General features: G+C 35.0%; 1 protein-coding gene across 2 annotated transcripts; it reads left to right on the forward strand.

The window, feature by feature from the left end:
• The first annotated feature begins 2,467 nt into the window (after positions 1 to 2,467).
• Positions 2,468 to 8,539, forward strand: LOC104118123 (D-cysteine desulfhydrase 2, mitochondrial). 2 transcript variants are annotated; one of them, XM_009629306.4, is made up of 7 exons: positions 2,468 to 2,670; positions 4,177 to 4,503; positions 5,288 to 5,330; positions 5,459 to 5,791; positions 6,431 to 6,560; positions 6,651 to 6,827; positions 8,170 to 8,539. In XM_009629306.4, exons 1-7 carry the CDS (start codon positions 2,569 to 2,571, stop codon positions 8,402 to 8,404), a joined length of 1,347 nt encoding a protein of 448 aa, XP_009627601.1. In that variant the 5' UTR covers positions 2,468 to 2,568; the 3' UTR covers positions 8,405 to 8,539. The 2 variants fall into 2 exon arrangements, with proteins under 2 accessions (XP_009627601.1, XP_018633770.1); XM_018778254.3 differs by lacking the exon at positions 2,468 to 2,670 and having other exon boundaries at positions 4,366 to 4,503; positions 5,288 to 5,346.
• Positions 8,540 to 22,931: the final 14,392 nt, after the last annotated feature.

Genomic DNA, 22,931 nt, shown 5'->3' on the forward strand with positions numbered 1-22,931 from the left:
AGCTCCGAATCGTTAAAAATAGAAAATAGGACGAAGTCCCATTTTCAGAACTTAAACTCTCTGCTCAGTCATTTGCTCTATGCGATCACGGACAATCTCACGTGATCGCGAAGCACAGTTTTCCCCTGACCAGTTTGAACCTTATGCGATCGTGGACCTGTCCACGCGATCGCGATGCGCAACTTCACAGACCTACGCGAATGCGGCCTTAGCCACGCGTTCGCGAATCACAAAATCCCAGAGCTACGCGATCGCATCTCTCTTCACGCGATCATATAGAACAAAGCTCAGCATCCCCAATTAACCCTACGCGATCGCGGATATACCCACGCGATCGCATAGAATAAAACCTCTACTATCCAGCTAAGCCTACGCGATCGCAGACAAGTTCATGCGATCACGTATAAGGAAACCAGATACAGACATCAGAAAATTCCAACAAAATTCTAAGTCCAAAAATTGATCTATTAACTCTCCGAAACTCACCCGAGATCCCCGGGACCTCAACCAAACACCAACAAGTCCTAAAACATTATACGAACTTAGTCGAAACCTCAAATCACATCAAACAACGCTAAAAACACGAATCATACCCCAATTCAAGCCTAATGAAACTAAGAATTTTTAACTTCTACATTCGATGCCGAAACCTATCAAATCAAGTCCGATTGACCTCAAATTTTGCACACAAGTCATAAATGACATAACGGACCTATTCTAATTTCCATAGTCAAATTCCAACCCCGATATCAAAAATTCTACTCCCCGGTCAACTTCCAAACTTAAATTTCTATTTTAACCATTTCAAGCCTAATTTAACTACGGACTTCCAAATAATTTTTCGAACACGCTCATAAGTCCAAAATCACCATACGGAACTATTGGAATCATCAAAACTCTATTTTGGGGTCGTTTACACATAGTCAACATCAGGTCAACTATTTCAACTTAAACTTTAAACCTTGGAACTAAGTATTCCAATTCATTCCAAAACCTCACCGGACCCGAACCAATCACCCCGGCAAGTCACATAACAACTGTAAAAGCATAAATTGAACGGTAAATGGGAAAACCGAGTTATAATACTCAAAATGACCGGGCGGGTCGTTACACATTCGTCTCATCGTATGCACCTGTAATGTGGTAATCACATCGGTTTATCCTAGTTTCATTAGTTGTTAAACATATAATAGTCATTCAACCAAGAAAAAGGATAAATATGAAATTTATTTTCCATTTAAATTGGAGAATTTATTGAGGAAAATCGAGATTTAGATTGAAATTAAAGAAATTAAACATTAATAATTTACTAAATAGCGTTTACGACTTGGATTTGGCTACCAAATTCTATCAAACATAAGGTTAATCATCTTAACTTCTTCCTATAAGGAAATTATAGTGTCAACATTGTAGGCCGCAATTTAAACATAGATGCATGAAATATGCCATCCAAATAACTCAGGGAAGTCACATTCGTCCCATCACATGCACCTATAATGTGGTAATCACATTGATTTGTTCTAGTTTCATTAATTGTTTAACATGTGATAGCCATTCAAGTAAAAAAAGGTATAAACATGAAAATTTATCTACCATTTAAATTGGAGAATTTATTGAGAATTTCGAAATAAATTGAAATTAAAGAAATCAAACATTAATAATATACTAAATAGCACTTACAACTTAGATTTAGTTACCAAATTCTACCAAACATATGATTAATTATCTCAGTTTCTTCTTCCTATAAGGCAATTATAGTGTCAACATTATAGTCCATAATCTAATCATGTATGCATGAAGCATATGCCACCCAAATAATCACATACATTTACTCTTGTTTCATTAGTTGGTTAATATATGATAGCCATTCAAGCAAGAAAGGGTATAAATATGTAAGTTTATTTGAGAAAATCTAGATTTAAACCGAATTTAAAAAAATCAAATATTAATAATTTACTAAATAGAACTTAAAACTTAGATTTGGTTACCAAATTCTATCAAACATATGGTTAATTATCTATCTTCTTCTTCCTAGAAGGCAATTATGTGGAGTTAACTTGAAAAATATTATTTGAAATTATATTTGGACATGCATTTCACTTGAAAAAAGTGTTGCAGTTTGTGAGTGAGGAATATTTTTTTTTGAAAAATTTGAAACCACTTTTTGTTTTTTGAAAAACTTATTTTCAATTTTTTTTCAAAAACTTGCAAAATTTCATGGACAAACACATTTTTGAAATATTATTTTTTTTAAAAAGGATTTTTTATTTATTTATGAACAAACGGGTCCTTAAGATTTTGGACCAAATGTATCACATTCTTGCATATATCAAGGACTATATCTGTCAAGCATGAATATTAAGGACCAAAATAAAGCAACCTCAATACAATAGGGACCATTACGATCATTTTCTCGTCAAAACAATATGCCCTGCCAACGATAAACTATATGGTAAAAGTAAAACAACTCAAATATAGCTCTAGCGGAGGGGAGTATTTCTCTGGCAATATTAAAATTGCAGCATAGAAATATGATTCTTGGAAATTGAACTGGCAACCCCATCAAAGATGCTGAAAACCACAAAGTTTCAGTTGCAGCAGCCAAGAAATGCCATGGTTTTATCTTTTACATTCAGACTTCATTGTGGGTCATCTCCAAATGGTCTCAAGGTTTGCCTTTTTTCCCTTTTTACCTCATTCTTGATGTAAAGATTCAAACTTTTTCTTGGTTATCTAGAAATTAGAGTACAACTGTATTAAGTTTACCGTCCTATGCAATTTACCTAAGGTTTGGTAGATAGAGTTACTTGTTATATGTGCTGGTGTGAGGTGACAGGTATGCAGCGGAATTGTCGAACTGCATGCAAGCTTGCCCGAACACCATCTTAAAAAAGAACTGTGTAAAAAACTGTAAAAGCTTTAATTAACAAAAATGTTCCAGTAGTGTTGATAGTCCTTAAGTATTGATATTCACCTTAATATGTTTTGATCTTGAATATCAATTTAGTGCCCCATGAGCTCAGTCTTACATATTTCAGTTGAAAAACACAAAGTTTCAATTGCAGCTAGTGTTATAGTACCCGGTTCATCTGAACTCAGTACTTTCACGCGGAGTATAAATTTGGTATAAAAATTCACTAAAATTGCAATACATAGGGTTAGAAACCATAACTTTAAAAATATAATAGGTTCAATACTAAAAACCTTAAAAGTTGAACCCATAAAATTTAAATCCTGAATCTGCCTCTGATTGCAGCATCCCATAGTTTCATCGTTTACATTCAGATTTCATTGTGGGTAATCTCCAAATGGTCTAAAGCTTTGCTATTTTGCCCTCTTTACCCCATTTTTGATGTAAAGATTCAAACTTTTTCTTGATATGTAGTAATTAGAGTACAACTGTGTTAAGAACTGTAAGAAATTTAACTAAGAAACATATTCCAATAGTGTTGATAGTACTTGAGGCTAATTTTTGCTAGATATTGGATTGATGTTCACCTTAACACTATAAAATCTTGGGAATTTTGTATGATGTAGCATAAGTTATTTATCTACATTCTATTACTAGTTGTAACTACATTGAGAGCTTTGATTCGTGTTATTGTTTGTTAAATTGCCAAGTTCTTTGTCAAATACTAACTGATTCGAGTGACAATGCTCTAATAATTCACCGAAAGTCGAAACAATTGGGTTACACTTTGCTTTAACATCCAGATAATTGATGTATTTCTACGAGTCATGAGAATTCAGGGTTGAGGAATCTTGAATAAACCATCTATATGAGTTTCGCAAAGTATTGCCAGTTCCAACTCCGTATATAGGAGGAAGATTGGCGAGTTAATGGTCAGCATAAAATTATTCTAATGTATGATGAATCTTTTAGATAAATGAACCCAAATAGAGAGGCATGCATACGGATGATTCATATAGCTATCCGAGCTAATTTAAGATTGAAGCATAATTGATTGATTTAAGTAGAAATAGAGTAAAACTGTCTGTCTCATAGAACTGTAGCTTCAGTGGATGTCTTGACCGGATAACTTCATGATATTCCGATAAATCTCTGATTATTTTGGTGAAACATTTGCTTTAACATACAGATAATTGATGTATTTCGATGAGGCATGAAACTTCAGGGTCGAAGAATCTCGAATAATGCCTGGATTTGTTTTTCAGGAAGCTTTGAAATCCAATTTTCCTAAGGAGGAGTTTGTGTCGAAATTACTTCAGAGGAAATGGGCATTGAGAAGCCCAGATACAAAAATTAACCAAATAACGACATCAAAAGATGGTCTTCAGCAGGGAGGTGAAAATCTTTGGAATTTTTCCTTTCTGAATAATCCACAACCATCTTTGGGTGATCACATGACGGGAAAAAACCGACAAGAACCTTCATTTTATGTTGTAAGAGATGATTTGCTGCATCCTTTGGTGAATGGTAATAAGGCAAGGAAACTGGACGCACTACTCCCTCTCTTGGAAGACAGTTCTGTGACAGATGTTGTAAGACTTGATGCCTCTAGCTTTAATAAATAGCTATATCTTCTTATGTGTACATTGCTTAATATTGACATTTGGCAAGTCATAAACATGGAATTGAAGTTCATTAAAAAGCTTGGTGGTTCTTGTATTTTGTATTTCCCCGTGTGTTAAAAGCATATTGATTTCAAAGGTTTGAGTAGTTTAAGTTAAAGAGCGTACAAAAAGTAAAGGCAGTTCATTAAATTTTGAAAGGGATATCGAAAAGGAAAAAAAAGAAAAGAAAAGAAAAGAAAAAATGAGTTTCCTGTTCATCATGTTAATAAAAGGGAAGCCAAAAAACTGACAAGGCTACATTTTAGAGCTATATCTAACTCAATCCACCCAAATTTTTAATTTAGTGTTGTATAGATTCCTTTAGTTCGTGTCAGCAAGGATTCTAAAAGATTACACAGACATATTACCTTTGGCTGTAATGTTAACTAGCTAATGGTAATTACTGTGGGGATTTGATTCTCCATTTAAGTTGGTGAAAATGCAAAAAAATAACAAAAGTTAGTGAACTGTCTTAGCATCTTTCCCTGTTGATTGCTTACATTCTCTCTAGTTAATGTTTTACATGCTCTTATTTTCTTTAGCCTGTTCAAAGCCAGAACAAAATTGTATGTGCAAGGAAAGACTAGTTGATCAGAAAACTTTATCTTCGATCACTCTCATGACTTAATAGCACTCAATAATTAGTGTCTTCGAGCTCGAGGAATGTAGAAAAGAACTTTACATCTCATTGCGATATTCTTAAAAACTCTAGGTCACATGCGGAGGTTGTCAAAGTGCGCATGCTGCAGCTGTTGGTACGTCATGCAACAGGTTAACTGCCACATTCATTTTTTTCATTCGTTTTTTTTTTCAAAATTTACTTGTGTCGTTCCTGGGTAGAGATAATACTGTATTTTAAGCATTTTGTCTACTTGCACTGCAGCTGTGTCATGTGCCGAAAGGGGATTAAAATCACACTTACTTCTCCGAGGAGAACAACCAGCAACTTTGACGGGTTACAATCTAATTTCAACACTATATGGAAATGTTAGATATGTTCCAAGATCTCTATACGCTAGGAGGGAGGAGATGCTCTTAAAGCATGCACATCTAGTTGCAGGAAATGTTGGCTTAGTTTTATCGCTTGCTGAGTTAGAGGCTTCTTTATCCTCTAATGGATGTGGTGAACACTCTTCACTCGTGAATGCTCTTACAAAAAGGAGTAAGAAGGTAGTTGTCATTAATGAAGGTGCTGGAGATGCTGCTGCTTTGCTAGGTAATTTGTTCGTTCTTGTGGTGACACGTTTAAAGAAAGTACACGTCTAAATAATGTGATATTTAGGTGTCTTGTGGAAAAGAAATAAATCAATTGATGAAATGTTAAAAAAGAGTGCTTGAGTAATCTGTCATTATTCATGTCATCAAAGGTCACTCGTAGTGATGAGGCTCAAAGTATTGCTACCCATCGAATTTTTTCCTTATTTTCCCAGTAGTTTTTTTCCTAGCAAAAACAAGAAGTACCTTATCTAGTACCTAATTATCTACTCCCTCCATCCCAATAAGGATGATACTTTTCGGATTTCGAGAGTCAAACTCTTAATTTTGACCGCAAATTCAGATATAGAATCTTCAAGTTTTTTGAAATAAAATTTACATATTTGAAAACTACATTAAAAAAGTACTATAACTCATAGTAATTAACAATTCAAAATATTTAGAAGGCATATGAAAAAGTCGCGGTCAAAAAACAATTCATTTGACTCTCGAAATTCGAAATGTATCATCTTTTTTGGGACGGAGGGAGTAACTTTTTATTTCTTCAGTACTTTCAGAGCTTATTGCGTTTGATGCTTCAGCTACTTGTGTGTTTTCTTTATAACTTCAGATATACATGTCAACTAAATGATTCCTGCAGGTGTTGTACGCCTTGTTGAGTACTTGTCTCAAGACCATCTATTTGGGAAAGATCAACCAATAAAAATCATTATAGATGCTGGAACAGGAACAACTGCTGTTGGTTTAGGAATTGGAGCAGCGTGCTTAGGGTGAGGTTCTTCAATTTATCCTCGATGCATCACGTTATCTCCATCTTTGTAATGGCCAATGTCTTTCAAACTAACACACTTTTTTATTAGTCTCCCATGGGAGGTCACTGCAGTTATGCTGGTTGACACGATTGATGGATACCAGAAAAAGGAGGAAAGTTTAATTTCTGAATTCCGTAGATGCTTTACTCTTCATCTTGGTGAGCAAGTGCTGAGTGGATTGGAACCTGGAATTGTGCAATGGGTCGAACGCAGCTCTCCAAGAAAGTAATTGATACTTCTATGGTCTTCTTTGATATAAAGAATAGCTCTTGCTTTTTGTTGTTCCCCGTCATCTTGTCTTTGAGGCAGTAATAGCTGATGTTCCTCATCTAAGAAATTCCCAAGTATTTGGTGTCTAGGACCTTTGGCGAATCCAAGATTTTAGAGTCAGTAGATTCAAAATGAGTGTGATCTTATTGTATGTTGAGATTTTAGTTCAGCTCAATACACGAAATCCTCTCTAGATCCGCCTCTTTTTGGGAAAACATGCATCACGCGAGTAGATTTTTTCTTCCCATACGACCCTCTCCATGTTGACAAACAACTATATATCCATGTTTACATCATGACCAAGGGCGGAGCTAGAAGGAAACGTGTTCAGTCGAACCTAGAGGTGTTTAACGGGCGGGCTGCGACGGGCTGTACACAAAAAAAACCAGCCCGTCCGTTTAACGTTCTGGGCTGTTAGCGGGTTGTACTTTTTCGGGTTTTTTTTGGTCAGTCCAGGTTCGGGCGGGCTGGAACGGGCCATGCTATTTTTTTTTTTTAAAGTAAATTTTATTTTTCTTATTCAATGTTATTGATACTTAAGTGTTTGCAAACTTTTAAGGCTTAGAATTAAACTTTGAAGTTTAAAGTTTTAAATTTGAAATTTGAATTTTAAAATTTTAAAATTGAAAATTGAAAGTAATTGAAGTGTGTTTGCAAATTACAATGAAGTGTGTTTATGTGTGTGTATATATAAAAGGTTAAAATTATAATTTATTAAATATTAGGGGTGTGGGGGCTATTTTCTTAAGGGGGTAGGCCGAAATGGCCATTTCTGCAAAAAAGGGCCGTTGGCCAACGGTCATTTTTGAATTTGACCGTTGGCAACGGTCCAGAAAATAAAAAATAAAATAAAATTTGTAACGGATACCGGGTTGAACCGGGCTGTAGCCCGTTAAAAACCCGTTAACGGGTTAGCGGGTTCCGGTGCACCGGTATCAAAAAACTGTTCGTTTAAAACCCGCTCCCCGCCCAACCCGTCTCAGCCCGCCCCCAATGCTACAGTACCGGGCTGACCCGGGTTGTAAACGGGTCAGTCCGGCCCGATTAACAGGTATAGTCGAACCCAATAGCTTTTGCTCAAATAGAGTGTTTGTGTTAAGAAATATTAGATATGGGCAAATATTAAATTTAGAACTCAGTTATTAGCACTTGATGTCGTCGTTCTAAAATCCGGAATCCATAAAGTTGAAATGCTGGCTCCGTCTCTGGCTTCATAACTACTATTCATCATTCTAGAATTGCACAAAGTGGAAATGAATCTTTAATGGAGTTTCTTCTTCTCCTTCTTGTCTTACAGATTTGGCAATATACTGAAGGGGGAAGTTGAAATATGTCAAAAGATTGCACAAGAGACCGGTATTCTTATCGATCCGGTTTACACTTTGGCTGCTTGGGAATTGGCAACTCAACTTGGTCAGGAGGGAAATGCGAAAGTGGTGATGCTTCACACAGGAGGTACACTCGGTATGTTTGGGCTAGCTCAGCGCTACAAATCTTACTTCGAAATGTTGAAAGATGAATCTTGTAGCTAATGCTAATAACTTTTAACTGATCAGTAACCATTACCGGTGCTTAAATTGGATGCCCTCTGTCTTGACTCGCCTATTTGTGGCGAATTTCAAAGTCCAATATGTGCATTACTGCATATTCCACTTGCCTAGACTCAACTACAGATACAACTCTTAAGTCTTAAATGGGTGTGTTTGGCTAGCTCAGCAATACAAATCTTACTTTTTAAATGCTGAAAGGTCAAAATAGCAGTTAATGTTTATTGACTTTAACTGATAACTAATGTACCAGATCTTGAACTTCTTATTCTTTAACGGTGGTATCAGGGCTAGCATGTGAACACCTCCACTAATATCCCAGGTTGTTGTTACCTTTGTTGGCACAAGTACCGAGTTACTCTACCTATCAAGGCTTAGGCAGTTATTAAATTGAATGCTCTCTTATGCCTTTTTTGCAGCAACATTTCACGGTCCAATTATGTGCATTACTGGATTTTCTCTTGCTTAGACACAAATATAGATTCATTTAGGATTCCAAATTTTCATGATGGATACTTTAAGGAGAGGAGAATGGGTTCACGTAAACCCATATTTTAAGACCTAGATACGCTCCTAGATAGAAACCCTTGGGCTAGGTGATCACAGCTCAAGAGTAGTATCAATTTTTTCTGCATTTGCATGTTCCGTGAAAGGGTGATTCCTACAGCCTCATGGCTTTGGTTTCAATGGCAAAGTTAGTACAGTTTGAGATGCTTTGCCATAGGAGCACATTACGAGTTCGAATCCTATTGTGAATTTAGTAAAAAAGGTAGAGGGATGATCCATTATTCACCAAGTTTTGCTGTTTAAAGCGATAGATTTCTGGTTTATTAAAAAGGGTGAATGACACAGGTACCCACAAAAACAAAACTATTTACCCTTAGCTACTGTTTTTCTACCCATCAAACTAATTACATTTCCTATCCATAGTAGTTTTTGTGGGAAATTTTCTCTTTTTTCTCCAATTCTTTTTTATTTCTATGCTTCTTTTCTTTTTTCCTTTTTTCTTTCTTTTCTCCTTTTCTTTTTTCTCGTTTTCTTCTTATTTTTTTCTTAATTTTTTCTTTTTCTATTCATTTATTTTTGCCCAATTCGTATTACTGTTATTTTTACCATAACTTATTTCACACTCAATTTTGACTCTTTTATTTTTTTTTTCTTTTTATTTATTTTCTTTATTTCTTGTTCCTTTTCTAATTCCATTTAACTCCTTTTTTTCTTTTATTTTCTTTATTTCTTGTTTCTTTTCTAATTTCATTTAACTTCTCTTTTTATATTCTTTTTCTCTTCATAATCTAATTTCATTTACTGTTTTCACTATTTTTTTTTTTTATTCTTGTTTTTATACAATAAGAAAAAATAACTGATATAGTAAATATTTGTTCACCTTTTTTTTCTTAATATAACTAGTATAATATACTTTTTGTCTTTTTTCTCATTTTTTTTAATTCAATTATTAAACTGAAATAATATTAGTTGTCACTTGATCTAATTCACTGAATATCACATTGATTGTTGTTGAGCACCATATATTACATAATCAAATTCTAAGAATCGACACGTGATTGCCATGCAAATCTTGATCTCCTTCACTACAAATATCAGTACACACTCTACCATTAGCAGTAACACAACTAGTTATGGAGCAAGAAAACATAATCTACTGCCACCAAATCTCTATATATACTAGATAGAATAGAAATGATAATAAAATATTGAAAAACGCAATAAAAGTATAAGTAGCAAAAAAGACTTGTAGTACCATATGATACCAATATGGTATACATGCATACCAACAACGTATATGATTGCTCTAGAATATTGCTACAACTACCTGCGACTATATTACTGTACCAAAACATTTAAGGATGCAATAAAAGTATGAGAAAATTACATGCTCGCATTGCAAGCTAAATATTCGCAAAGCAATTTGCTCATTCCGTATACTAACAGGGTATATAATTGTATGGGGTCGTTTCAACAACTGCATATAACTATAAAAACTATTACATAATACACAAAATCTATGTCCATAGGTACAAGAAAATCCAACACAACAAAACATGATCATATAAATCATTTCAGAATATAATTCACTTAAAAATGCAGCTAAAACAACCAAAAAATATTCCAACTACCATATGATACCAATATGACATATAATTATACCAATAGGGTATACAGTTCTACTAATTAATTCCAAGCAACTATATATGACAGCCTCTCTACTCCTTCGGGGTAGGGGTAAGGTCTGCGTACACACTAACCTCCTCATACCCCATTAGTGGGATTTTACTGGGTTGTTGTTGTTGTTGTTGTATATATGACTACTACTATTACACAATACACATGCATAAAGAGAAAAATTAAAAAAATAGTGTACCACATATTAATATAATAATGTATTTCAAGATATTGTACTATAATACTATTATATAAAACAAACGCATAAAGAAAAAATCAAAATGATTACATAATACACATGCATAAAGAAAAATTAAAAAAATTCAAGATAATGTACTATTCTACTATTACTAAAGAAAAATCAAATAGTGTACCCATTAAATGTAGCTAATACAACCAAAAAATGTCCCAACTAACATATGATACCAGTATAGTATATAGCTATAGACATGGTATACAATTGTACGCAACGAGTTTAAAAAAGATTTTTTTAATTCAATTATTAAACTGAAATAATATCAGTTGTCAATAAAAATTTCAAAAAATTCTAAAAGGACCTAATTGTAAGAGTATACCGTTACATTATATAGTATACTATAATAGTATATCATTGAAATAAACTGTATACCAAAATGGTATATAGTATATCATTTTGGTATACAGTACAAATTCTTCTTCGCCAGTTCAACGCCATAAATTATACACTATTGAATTAACCAAAATAGTTTATAATATGTTATTTGGTATATATAGGATTGGTTCATTCCTTCAAAAAAAATTTAGTAGTATACTATTGTAGTTAATTATATACTCTTGAATTAATTATTGTATAGTTATACAATATGCAATATACCATTTTGGTATACAGTACATATCTGTCTTCTTTGATAGTTCAACTCAATTTCAACCCAAAATTTAAAAATCTACTCTAAAATCTCCACCAAATTGACTCAGAATATAGCCACATCCTCCAATTAACATTTCGAACATACCCGGTCAGAATTGGATCAAAATAACCACAAACTCAACAAACTCAGTTTATGAGTTTCAAGCTTCAAGGTCCTCCAATGGCAGATTAATGTTTGCCACAATTAAATCTTCAAAAATCATCATTAACACCACAATCTACACATCATAAAATAATACCCACTAAATTCCAACAATAAACACTTCAAACCCCACATAAAAATTAATGTCTGAAATTTTAAACTTATGCACATGGAGTTTATATTCTTTTTTTTTAGTTTGAAATTTTGCCATAATTGAATTATGTGCTCAGCTAATCTAAATACTAAATAAATTAGTAGCTAATTCAATACTGAATTTAAAATTGAAACCGAAAGAAGGAGGGAGAGAAATAAAGAAAAAGTTTAGCTATTTCCAGAACCAACAATCTTGCAAAAAAATTAGAATTTAAAGAAAGTTACTTTGTTTTTGGTTGATTAACCAAAGAATAACTAGGAAAGTTTGTCAGTTTGGCTTTAGGAGTCTTTTGTGACTGAGGGACTAGAGTTATGATGGACGACCGGGTAATAAGTTTGAGTGGGGTGGGTATATTTTGTAATTATTTTTAAAATGGGTAAAGAATGGTAATAAATTTAGGTTTCATGGGCATTTAGCGTAGATTGCTCTATTAAAAAAAATGTTAATTCATTAACTTGAATAGAGAATTGAGTTCATTATATGTCGATTTTAAATCTGAAAATAACTAATTTCTCGATTAGTATATACTTACAACAACAATAACAACAACAACAAACCCAGTGAATTCTCGCTAGTGGGGTCTGGGGAGGGTGAGATCAAAGATGTACGCGGCCTTACCCCTACCTTGGAAGGCAAAGAGGCTATTTCCGGAAGACCATCGACTAAAGAAAAGATAAAAAGAAGCAATGACAACAAGTATAAATAATAATCCATATATATATATATATATATATATATATATATATATAAAAGCGGAAACTCTTAATCTAAAAAGTTGAATTACCTAACTACCCCTTAAAATATCCTACTTATAAAAACTAAAAATGAAATAAAGCCTACCAACAATCCCCAACTAGACTTTCATACTCATTCACGAATAGTCACCACCATTCCGATCACAATGTTTCACTTGGGGTTGGCAAATGGGCGGGTTGAGCTGAATTTGGGCAGGTCAAGATGAGTTAGGTCAATAAGTGGGTTATTGCCCAATCCAGCCCAAAGTGTACTTGGGCTAAGATGGGCTGAGCCAAGATAGGCTAAACAATGCGTCATAGCCCAACCCGTCCAACTTGACTCATGTTTTAGAACCATGCTCATCTAGCATAAACGAAGTCTTTTACCATTTATACACCTATGTATAAAAGGTAAATAAATACTATTAGGGGTCGTTTGGTAGGAGGTGTTAGAAAAAATAATGCAAGCATTAGCTCTATGCATTACTAATACCTTGTTTGATACATTTCAACTTGTGTATAACTAATACTTGGTATTATCCTATGTATAAGTAATGCATAGAAAACCATGGCATTAGTAATACCAAGGCTATTAATGCATGCATTAGTATGGTTAAAGACAAAATTATCCTTAAAGTCCCTTAAAACTTAAGAATATGGAGGGCATTTTTGTAAACAATTATTTTTCTTAAAAATTATGCAATGTATTATAATTTTAATACACCATACCAAACAGTAGATAAGAAATAATATCTGCATAACTAATACTTGCATTACTAATTCATGCATTACTAATACACCTTATTCCGCACTATTCTTATACACCCTACCAAACGACCCCTTAGTAGTTGAGAATCAAAATATTTTTTTTAAATAAGAAATTAGTATTTAAAATGTGTAAGTTGAAAAATATTTTGCGGGTGGGGTTGAGGGTTGGGGTGGGTGGGTGGTGCAGAAAAATAAAAAAATAGAAAATAGAAAATATAAAAAAAAATTTTGGGGGGTGGGTGGGGTGCAGAAAAACGAAAAAACAGAAAATTAAAAATATAAAAAAAAATAAGTAAAAAAAAAAAGAAGTTGCGGGTGGGGAGGGGGGCAGAAAAAAAATTTCAAACTATTTTGTGTAACCAAACAGTGAAAAATAGGAAAATATTTTTCGTCATACCAAACACACCCTAAAACTTAAATACCTTGATTCTCATTTTTAAACTTAGATAAAAAACTAATGATGTGACAACTAAGTAAATTTCTAGATAAGTTGGATTGAGATCTCTTTGTTTTGGGGTGAGGTTCATGAGTTGTATTTGGGCTACTTCATGGTTTAGAATGAGTTATAAAAAATAATGGGTTAACTTGAACTCAACCCAAATAGACCCATTAACTAAAATATTGTAGCCCAACCCATTAATCTCTGGGGATTGGACCGGTTGGATGGGTTTGGACTCAAATTGCCACCCCTAGTTTCACTAAAGGTTCCTACTTTTTGTTTCTAATCATTGCAGCCTTTTCAAATACATAGAGAAAATGTGTATTTTTTAAGAGGATGTCTAGCAAACGATTTTAGACAAATTTAAAAAAAACGTTGAATATACTTTTCATTTTATCAGCAGAAACTTTATACACTTGATTTGTATGCATAAATGTGTTATCATTTTTCCTTAATTTCTCTTCACTTCTCTTCCATAAATAACTCTTTCAGACATATCACACAAAAGGCAAAAAAACTCGAGTCGATTTTAATTAGGACAAAAAAGTTCTACTCATAGATTTGGGCATTTGGCTATGAGAAAGCCCATTTGGAGGACGACAATATGCTGGTGGAAAGTGGAGAAAGGAATGAAGAAATAGAAAAGAAGGAAAATTAGTATGATAAAGCAATGAACATTGAAAAGATGTCTGAGAAGTTGTTGAAGGCATTTGTATGGCTGAAAAACACCAACAGTAATGCTATTTAACTCTCATATTATTCTTTGTTAAGAATACACATCATTGGCACTTACATTCTATTCTAAACGAATTTAAGAGAAGAATATATTTACAAAATTATTTAAACAAAATAATATATTTAGAAAATAGAAAACTTAGTCAAACTATGATATTTTTGCATTAAATATAAGTGTTTTAAAAAATTATTTAAAAAAACAAAATAAAGGATTTAATTTAGACGTAATCTTGTATACGTCAAAAGAGTTAGTGTTAAGAAGCCAAACCTGGAGGGATATTTTTGAAATTATCCCTAACAAATAATATTGTCGACCTTTTATTAAAAGCCGATAACCAGGAGGGGACTAAGAAGTTCAGCAAGACAACGACGAAGGTATTTGATCACGTATAACTATGCCTTATAAAAAGGAATAAGCTGTCGTTGCACATATAATCCGATTCACAAGTCCGAAGTCGAATCCCACAGGGATTAACCTACTAATCACAACTGCTAGTTTAGCAAGAATTCAAGTAATCAACTTCCAGAAATATTGAATAATGAGTTTAGTGTTTACTAAACTAAAAGCAAGATAATTAAAAAACTGTAAATTTATTACTAACAAAGCAAATGTTGTAGAGAAGGTTGGAAATGTCTAGGGTTACGATTTCCCCTCTTATCGGAATCCTCCCCGCCACGTTCTCCTATAAATTTTCTTAGATATTCTCTATCGATCGTGAGCACTTTAGGTGTCGTAATTCTCTTCCGAGCAAATACAACAATTTACTAGACGTATTCTTCCGAATCTGAACTACGCTAGCTGGCACTAGTTTACCGCTCACTAAGATCACCAAGGTTTTGCTATTTCTAATCCCACCTTTTAGCTCTCCGTATTGATCCCTCAAATACGTTAGGAGTGATGTTGCTAAGGGGCGGAATATTTTAATCCCACTTCGGATGGGAACAACTGGAATCTGCGTCTGCCTTCGCGCCTCGCGCGCCCATGGACGCATATTTATCTTTTGAAATTCTTCCATTTCGCGAAGCGATCCGTGCCTTTGCTTCTCTTCACTGTTTTGTGCCTTCACTTTTCTCCTTTTTCGCGTCTGTTGTTGTCACGACCCGAAATTCTCACCTTCGGACCGTGATGGCGCCTAACATTTTATTTGCTAGGCAAGCCAACGTTAGAATAATATTAGTCATTTTTAAACAATTTAAAAACTTATTAATAATAAAGGAACGAATGAAGTAAGGTCTGAAATATAGTGAATAATCCATAAAAACAACGGTGTCAAAATACCATTGCAGAATTGGTGTCACAAGTTGCACGAGCTTCTAGAATAATACAAATAAAGGTTTGAATAAAGTAAAGTTGTCTAGAAACAAACATACAACTAAAGTAAAGTAGACGGAGACTTCAGAACTGCGGACGTCGTGCAGTTATACCTCAAGTCTCCTCTAAGTAGCTGAAATCTGAGCAAGTCTATGGTACGCCGCTAGGACCAACTCCGAAATCTGCACAAGAAGTGCAGAGTGTAGTATCAGTACAACCGACCCCATGTACTGGTAAGTGCTGAGCCTAACCTCGACGAAGTAGTGACGAGGTTAAGGCGGGTCACTTACATTAACCTGTACGCAATATTAGTAATAACAACAAATAATAGAAATAATCAGATAACTCATTTATAATAATTGAATCCAACTTAGCAGTCATAACCAATTATCATTTCCATCAATTTCCGTTGCAGTGTGCAACCCGCTCTCACAATATATTCACATTCAATTCTATTGCTGCGTGCAACCCGCTCCTCCAATATATTCATTTTAATCAAGTCTGTTGCGGCGTGCAACTCGATCCTCCAATATAGACTTTTAATAAGTCTGTTGCGGCATGCAACCTGATCCTCCAATATATCCATTTCAATTAATTCTGTTACGGCGTGCAGCCCGCTCCTCCAATATATTCATTTGCCAATTCTTATAGAAGAAATTTTTCCAATAAATGCAACACTTAATATAAAATTATAAGACAACAAACATACAATAATTATGATTTAATTATAAAACAAACAATGACAAATAGCAATTTATTATGAAAATCAGGGAGAAAATAGGCAGTTTAACGTTTAATATGCTAAATGTCAAGTAGCAATTAATACACATAATTCAAATAAGATGTAGTAATTATTACAGGAATTCAATAATTAATATTTGACAAAGAATAGAAGAGAAATAATTATAATAATAATTAATTCAGGATTTAAAATAATTTATGATTTTTCAAGTAAATATGCAAACAATTAATTTGACGACGTATAGATACTCGTCACCTCGCCTATACGTCGTTCATATGCATTTCACATAACAAATAATTTAGGGTTCTATTCCCTCAAGTCAAGATTAACCACGACACTTACCTCGCTTTGCAAATCCAATCAATTACTCGACCACAACTTTTCCTTTTAAATTTGTCTCCAAAAGTTTCAAATCTATTCACAAACAATTCGATATACTCAATACGAATCATAGGAATTAATTCCATATGAATTTAATAATTTTTCCGGATAAAAATCCGAAATTTATTTAAATATTTGACAGTGGGACCCACGTCTCAAAACCCGAAAAACTCACGAAATCCGAACACCCATTCCGCTACTAGTTCAACCATACAAAAATTATCTAATTCCGATATCAAATGAACCTTCAAATCTTAAATTCTCGTTTTTGGAAGATTTTATAAAAAAATAATTTTCCCCCCTAAATTCACTTATTCATGATGTAAATGAGTATGACATCATGAAATATAATCAATATAGGATAAGGCACACTTACCCCAAGAATTATACTCTTAATCACCCATCATTACCTAACTCGAAATTGAAGATTAGGGATTAGAACCTTACATCTTTGATGAAGAACTTGAGAAATTTCTTGTTGGTTTTCAAGGCTGGGACAAGAATTTGATGAACAAGACACTTTATCTACTTCTTCTCTCTAGAACACTCTCACTTCTCTCTAAAATCATCCGATAAATGCCCTAAAATAAACCCCAAAGCATATTTATCAAAATGGGGTCGAGTTATAAAAATAGAAAAATTACCCCTCCGAAAACAGGTATGCGGTCGCACAATGGACCGCACAATTGGTGTGCGGGTCGCAAAATGATCGCACAAATAGGTGCCTAGAACTGGGCTGTTCTGGACCATTTTGCGACCAGTTTGCGGTCGCATAACCATTTTGCGATCGCATAATGGTCGCATAGTGGTCGCATAATTGCATTCTGTCAGCCTTTGGTAATTTGGTCATAACTCATAACTTCTTGTAGGAATGTCCAAATGATAAACAGTTTAAAACTTTAGAAACTAGACTATTAATATATTTCATTTGATAGGTAATACACCATGTACAACTTCGTATCATGAGAGTTATGCTCATTTGAAGTTAGGTCTTGTGCGAACTCACTTGAAACTTTAATCTTATGAAATTTCCAACTTCTACATTCGATGCCGAAACCTATCGAATCAAATTCGATTGACCTCAAATTTTGCACACAAGTCATAAATGACATAGCAAAGCTATGAAAATATTTGAAACTGGATTACGACTCCGATATCAAAAAGTCAACCCTGTTGTCAAACTTGAAAATCTTTAACCTTTAAATTACTAGTTTCCGTTAAATGGTCATAACTTGAGCTAGGGACCTCTAAATTAAATTTCGGGCATACGCCCAAGTCCCAAATCACGATACGGATCGATCGGAACTGTCAAAATACTGATACGGGTCTGCTTGCTCAAAATATTAACCAAAGTCAACTCAGTTGAGTTTTAAGGCTCTAGTTCACATTTTAATCCATTTTTTACATAAAAACTTTCCGAAAATTTTTATGGACTTCGCATGCAAGGAGAGGAGTGACAAATAGTGCTTTTCAAGGTCTTAGTACACAAAATTAATTATTAGATTTAAATATAACATTTTGGGTCATCACAGTTGTCGTGCCACGCACAAGAATAGACGAGCTCTCAATCCTTCCATTTTTCTCCTTTTTGCAATAATTTGATATCTTTTGCTACCATTATCATTCAAGCTCACTCCTACATATAAGAAATACGTAATGAGTATAATTCACTTCAAATATCATGTAATCTCCCGCAACTCACACGACAGATGAGATGAAAATACACTCAAAATCATGCACTTTTGGCCATTTATCACCACCCCACACCTAGACTTTTGCTCGTCCTCGAGCGAATAAAATTAAGCACATTGGCAAGAAATAAATTTTCAAAACTACTCAAGCCTCACGCCAATGACAGTGGTTTATACCAATGCTTAGAACCTAGCATAAGCATTATTCATACTTTTCCTCAAGCTTTACATCATGACAAGACTAATTAAAATAATTATGTGACTCTCTCTAACATCCTAGCCTCAAAATTTGACTCCAATACATCCCAAACTAAGACTCGCTTCTTGTGCCAACTCAAAACCAAGGCCTTTACCAATCTTTTGCAAATCATGTGCCCTCACCAACAAACCAAAGAGATAAAGGAATCCACACACTCAAACATAAGTTTAAGTATATTTTAATGACTCTCCAATCGAAAGAATTCGCCACTCTCGCAAAAGTGACTCATATGCCACCCAAGTTCAGGCTTGCCCGTAGTGTAAGACTTGACTAATTTAAGTTCGCAGAGACTCAGATCAAGTAGGACTTCACAAGTTGTAATGTAGGCTAAGGGACAGGTATGATATATTTGGAAAAAATAGTGACTATCCATCCTAAGCACTTTAATACACTACACTTCACATTCAAACACCTTATCATCACGACCAAGTCAATGTCCTGCCACAGACCAATACACAATTAGGCCCTTCTTCTTTAAGCATATCATCACGTAGATGCTCACTAGCCCAGATCAATACATGGGAGGTGTACTTCAAAATTTATTTTTTTTCTTTTTGTTTTTTTACACTCCCCTTAATTTTGGTGTTTCCGGCTAGCAATTCATTTAAACACAACGCGCCTTCTCGGCCTTCCTATGCTTCCACTCAAAAGCTATCCAGTCTCTCTCTTTACTATTATAGAGACTTAAGTGCTTTCGGAAGTAAAGGGTGAACAAGATTTGATTAAGAACAAAGGATATTTAGCTTGTAAAGTAGGTGCCAAAGAAAAGGTCTACACACTCAAAATGGTTGACTATAAATAATATTAGCACTGGTGGATAAAACTGGCTCAATGGTCAATCCAAAAAATGCCTATATCATCTCCTGGCCTAACGATACTTAATCATTTCGCTTCGACTCACACATGAGGTAAGTTCTAGACTATCTTGGGATGGCACAAAGTATAACTCAAGCTTCTCACCTCGCACAATGCACATGACCTACTCAAGACGGCTCAAATTCGACTCTGAAGTTAAATCAGCTAAGCACAGTCATCATAAAACTAAACCATATAGAAAGTACATAACAAGAGTCAAAAGATGATCCCAAGAGTCAGAATAAAGTCACATATATTCTCAAGGCACATACTCACAAGAATTACGAGGAAAGTACTAAGCACAAATGCTCTAAGTCTAAGCCCCTATATAAAATATGTCATAAAGAATAATATTCAATCACTTCCCATTCCAAGCACAAGAATTACAAGGAAAGTACTAAGCACAATTCAATCTCTTTTTGTATATTTTTTCTTAGACTTTAAACCTTCAAGAAAACTGTCTAGGCAATCCATCGCCGGGCAAAGTTCACAAATTCTTTTACAAGATTTGAGAAAGAAAACTACATAAGACTACCCGATTCAAGAAAATAGCATCCTTGGGAAATAACCGTGGTTTAAAGAAAATCCGAAATTATGCCAATAAAAATCTAACTATAATTATACAATTACAATGGCCTTGAGTGTGATCACGACAAAATGTATCACTAGCAACTAAACACATGCCACAAAAATCAAATTCTGATACCCCCACCCCACACTTAAGAGAGTGCACTGTCCCCAGTTGCACAATATCACAGAAACATACCATAAATGATCAATAGTAGAGTGGATGTCAGAAACTCCCTAATCATATCTCAGACTGCGGGAAGGACCGGTAGCAAACCTCGGTCCGCAATGCTGATGGCAGACCGAGCCGGACCAGATGTATCGACGACGGCTATCATCTCACCCTCCCTAGTTGGAGAAGCATCCCCAACAGCCACCTCTCGAAACTCCGTAAGCTCCTCAGTAGAAGTGCCTTCAGTAGCACTCAAAGCAGACAACTCTGCATCTCCATGCTCCTCAAAGTATGTCTCGACTCCAATATGCCTCTGTATTACCCTTCGCTGCTACATTCTTGTTAGTTGGAGGTTTCATTAGGGGTGGCTTACCACTGCCACAGGCTCCATGGCTTCTAGTTGGTATTTTAGAGACTGCCATATCACATGCAAAAGATACAAAACACATATTAGTATAATGTGTAACATTGAGTCATAGCGGTATACATCGCACCACACACTTATCCCTAAAGTGTAAGTATGCAACTAGGGTAAAAGTGTCTACTACAACTTAATTACATTGATATAAGGTTACTTAATATCATTGAAAATCAAGTGGGTAGGATGACACACACGTCGTGCACGAGTGGTGCCTAAGTTGGCCGCAAGTTGACATTCGTTCTAAAACAATGCAATTTAAGTGTGAAGACCCCCAAATGGCTACCCCACACTTAAGAGATGTTCATATTACCAAAATAATGAGTCTTGCTACTCAGACGTCACAAAATCTATCAAAATTCTCATTCGGGCAGTTTTTCAAACACCTTACATGCATAATTTTTACCATCATATTTCAATGCAAGTAACATGTGTTTTACCCTCCCAATTTGAGTGAGGTGGTGGGAATTGTAGTTTCCCACCTCACTATGCACAACAACCAACAAAATCTAGAGCAAACTATGCTCCAAAATTAGAAATTCAATTACTCTACCAAAATAAACCATAACAAGAAAGAAAGAGATAAACAAAACTAACCTAAGGGAGGATAGAATGGGGGCTGTTACGTGGGGGTGGGGGCAATGAAACAGGGAAAAAAATGAAGAGGGAGGGGGAAGGAAACAAACAGAAGAGAAGAACATGAGGGGGGGGGGGGATGGAGGGTTTTACCAGGTAGGAAATGATGGAAGAAGGGTTCGTACGAGGGGTTGGGGTGTTTGATCGTGACAGATAGAGAGGGAAATAAGAACAGGGAACAAGGGGGAAAGGATTTTAAGTTATTATGATAAAGGAAAAATAAAAGCTGGAAAGCTATTGGCAAGAACTTATTGAATCTATCGTTTGGGCTCATAACAAATTAAACGTTTCTCCTGCTACTAAGCCGAGAGCCTTGAGCATTATACAAGGACGTGTTGTAGGAGTAACCCATTACTTTCTTGGTGGAATTGTCTCAACATGGGCATTCTTCTTAGCAAGAATTATTGAAGTGGGATAATGGCTAGGAGGATTTGAAAAGTATTATGGCATTACGATTTCCAAGGTTTAGCCAAGGCTTAGCTCAGGACCCCACTACTCGTCGTATTTGGTTTGGTATTGCTACAGCACATGACTCCGAGAGTCATGATGATATTACTGAGGTTCGTCTTTATCAGAATATTTTTGCTTCTCACTTTGGTCAATTAGCAATAATTTTTCTGTGGACTTCCGGAAATCTGTTTCATATAGCTTGGCAATGAAATTTTGAGTCGTGGGTACATGACCCTTTACATGTAAGACCTATTGCTCATGCAATTTGGGATCCTCATTTTGGTCAACCGGCCGTGGAAGCTTTTACTCGAGGGGGTGCTCTTGGCCCAGTGAATATCGCTTATTCAGGTGTTTATTAGTGGTGATATACAATCGGTTTACACACTAATGAAGATCTTTATACTAGCACTATTTTTCTATTATTTCTTTCTGCCTTATCATTAATAGCATGTTGGTTACACCTACAACTGAAATGGAAATCGAGCGTTTCCTGGTTTATAAATGTCGAATCTCGTCTGAATCATCATTTGTGAGGACTCTTTGGCATAAGTTCCTTGGCGTGGATAAGGCATTTAGTTCATGTTGCTATTCCCGCATCCAAAGGGGAGTACGTTCGGTGGAATAATTTCTTAGATGTATTACCGCATTCCTAAGGGTTAGGCCCACTTTTTACAGTTTGGAAAAAAGAGAAAAAAAATTAAGATAATTTAGCGAAGACAATCGTTCCACAGGCGGACTTAACTATCCGCGAGAAGAAGCCAACATGACTAGCGCGTCTATTTGTATGCAGCGCGCGGGCGCACACACGGTGTTGTGCAATTTTTCGTGAAGTGAGTCTCGCCATGGGTGACTTTACTATTTTTTTCATTTGGCTGGCATGGGTTCGCGTCTGCCTTCGCGCGAAGCGCTAATTTAGACGAGCCCAGTGCTGGCCATTTTTTTAGCTTTTCGAATTTAGCCATTTTT

Source organism: Nicotiana tomentosiformis, chromosome 1, assembly GCF_000390325.3.
Source record: "Nicotiana tomentosiformis chromosome 1, ASM39032v3, whole genome shotgun sequence".
In the NCBI taxonomy this organism is placed as follows: domain Eukaryota; kingdom Viridiplantae; phylum Streptophyta; class Magnoliopsida; order Solanales; family Solanaceae; genus Nicotiana; species Nicotiana tomentosiformis.

Excerpts from the sequence above, each read along its gene's own strand:
- LOC104118123 (XM_009629306.4), top strand. The coding sequence starts at position 2,569 with ATGCTGAAAACCACAAAGTTTCAGTTGCAGCAGCCAAGAAATGCCATG. Across the intron at positions 2,671-4,176 it reads CATCTCCAAATGGTCTCAAG|GAAGCTTTGAAATCCAATTT; the intron begins GTTTGCCTTTTT and ends TTTGTTTTTCAG. Across the intron at positions 4,504-5,287 it reads ACAGTTCTGTGACAGATGTT|GTCACATGCGGAGGTTGTCA; the intron begins GTAAGACTTGAT and ends TAAAAACTCTAG.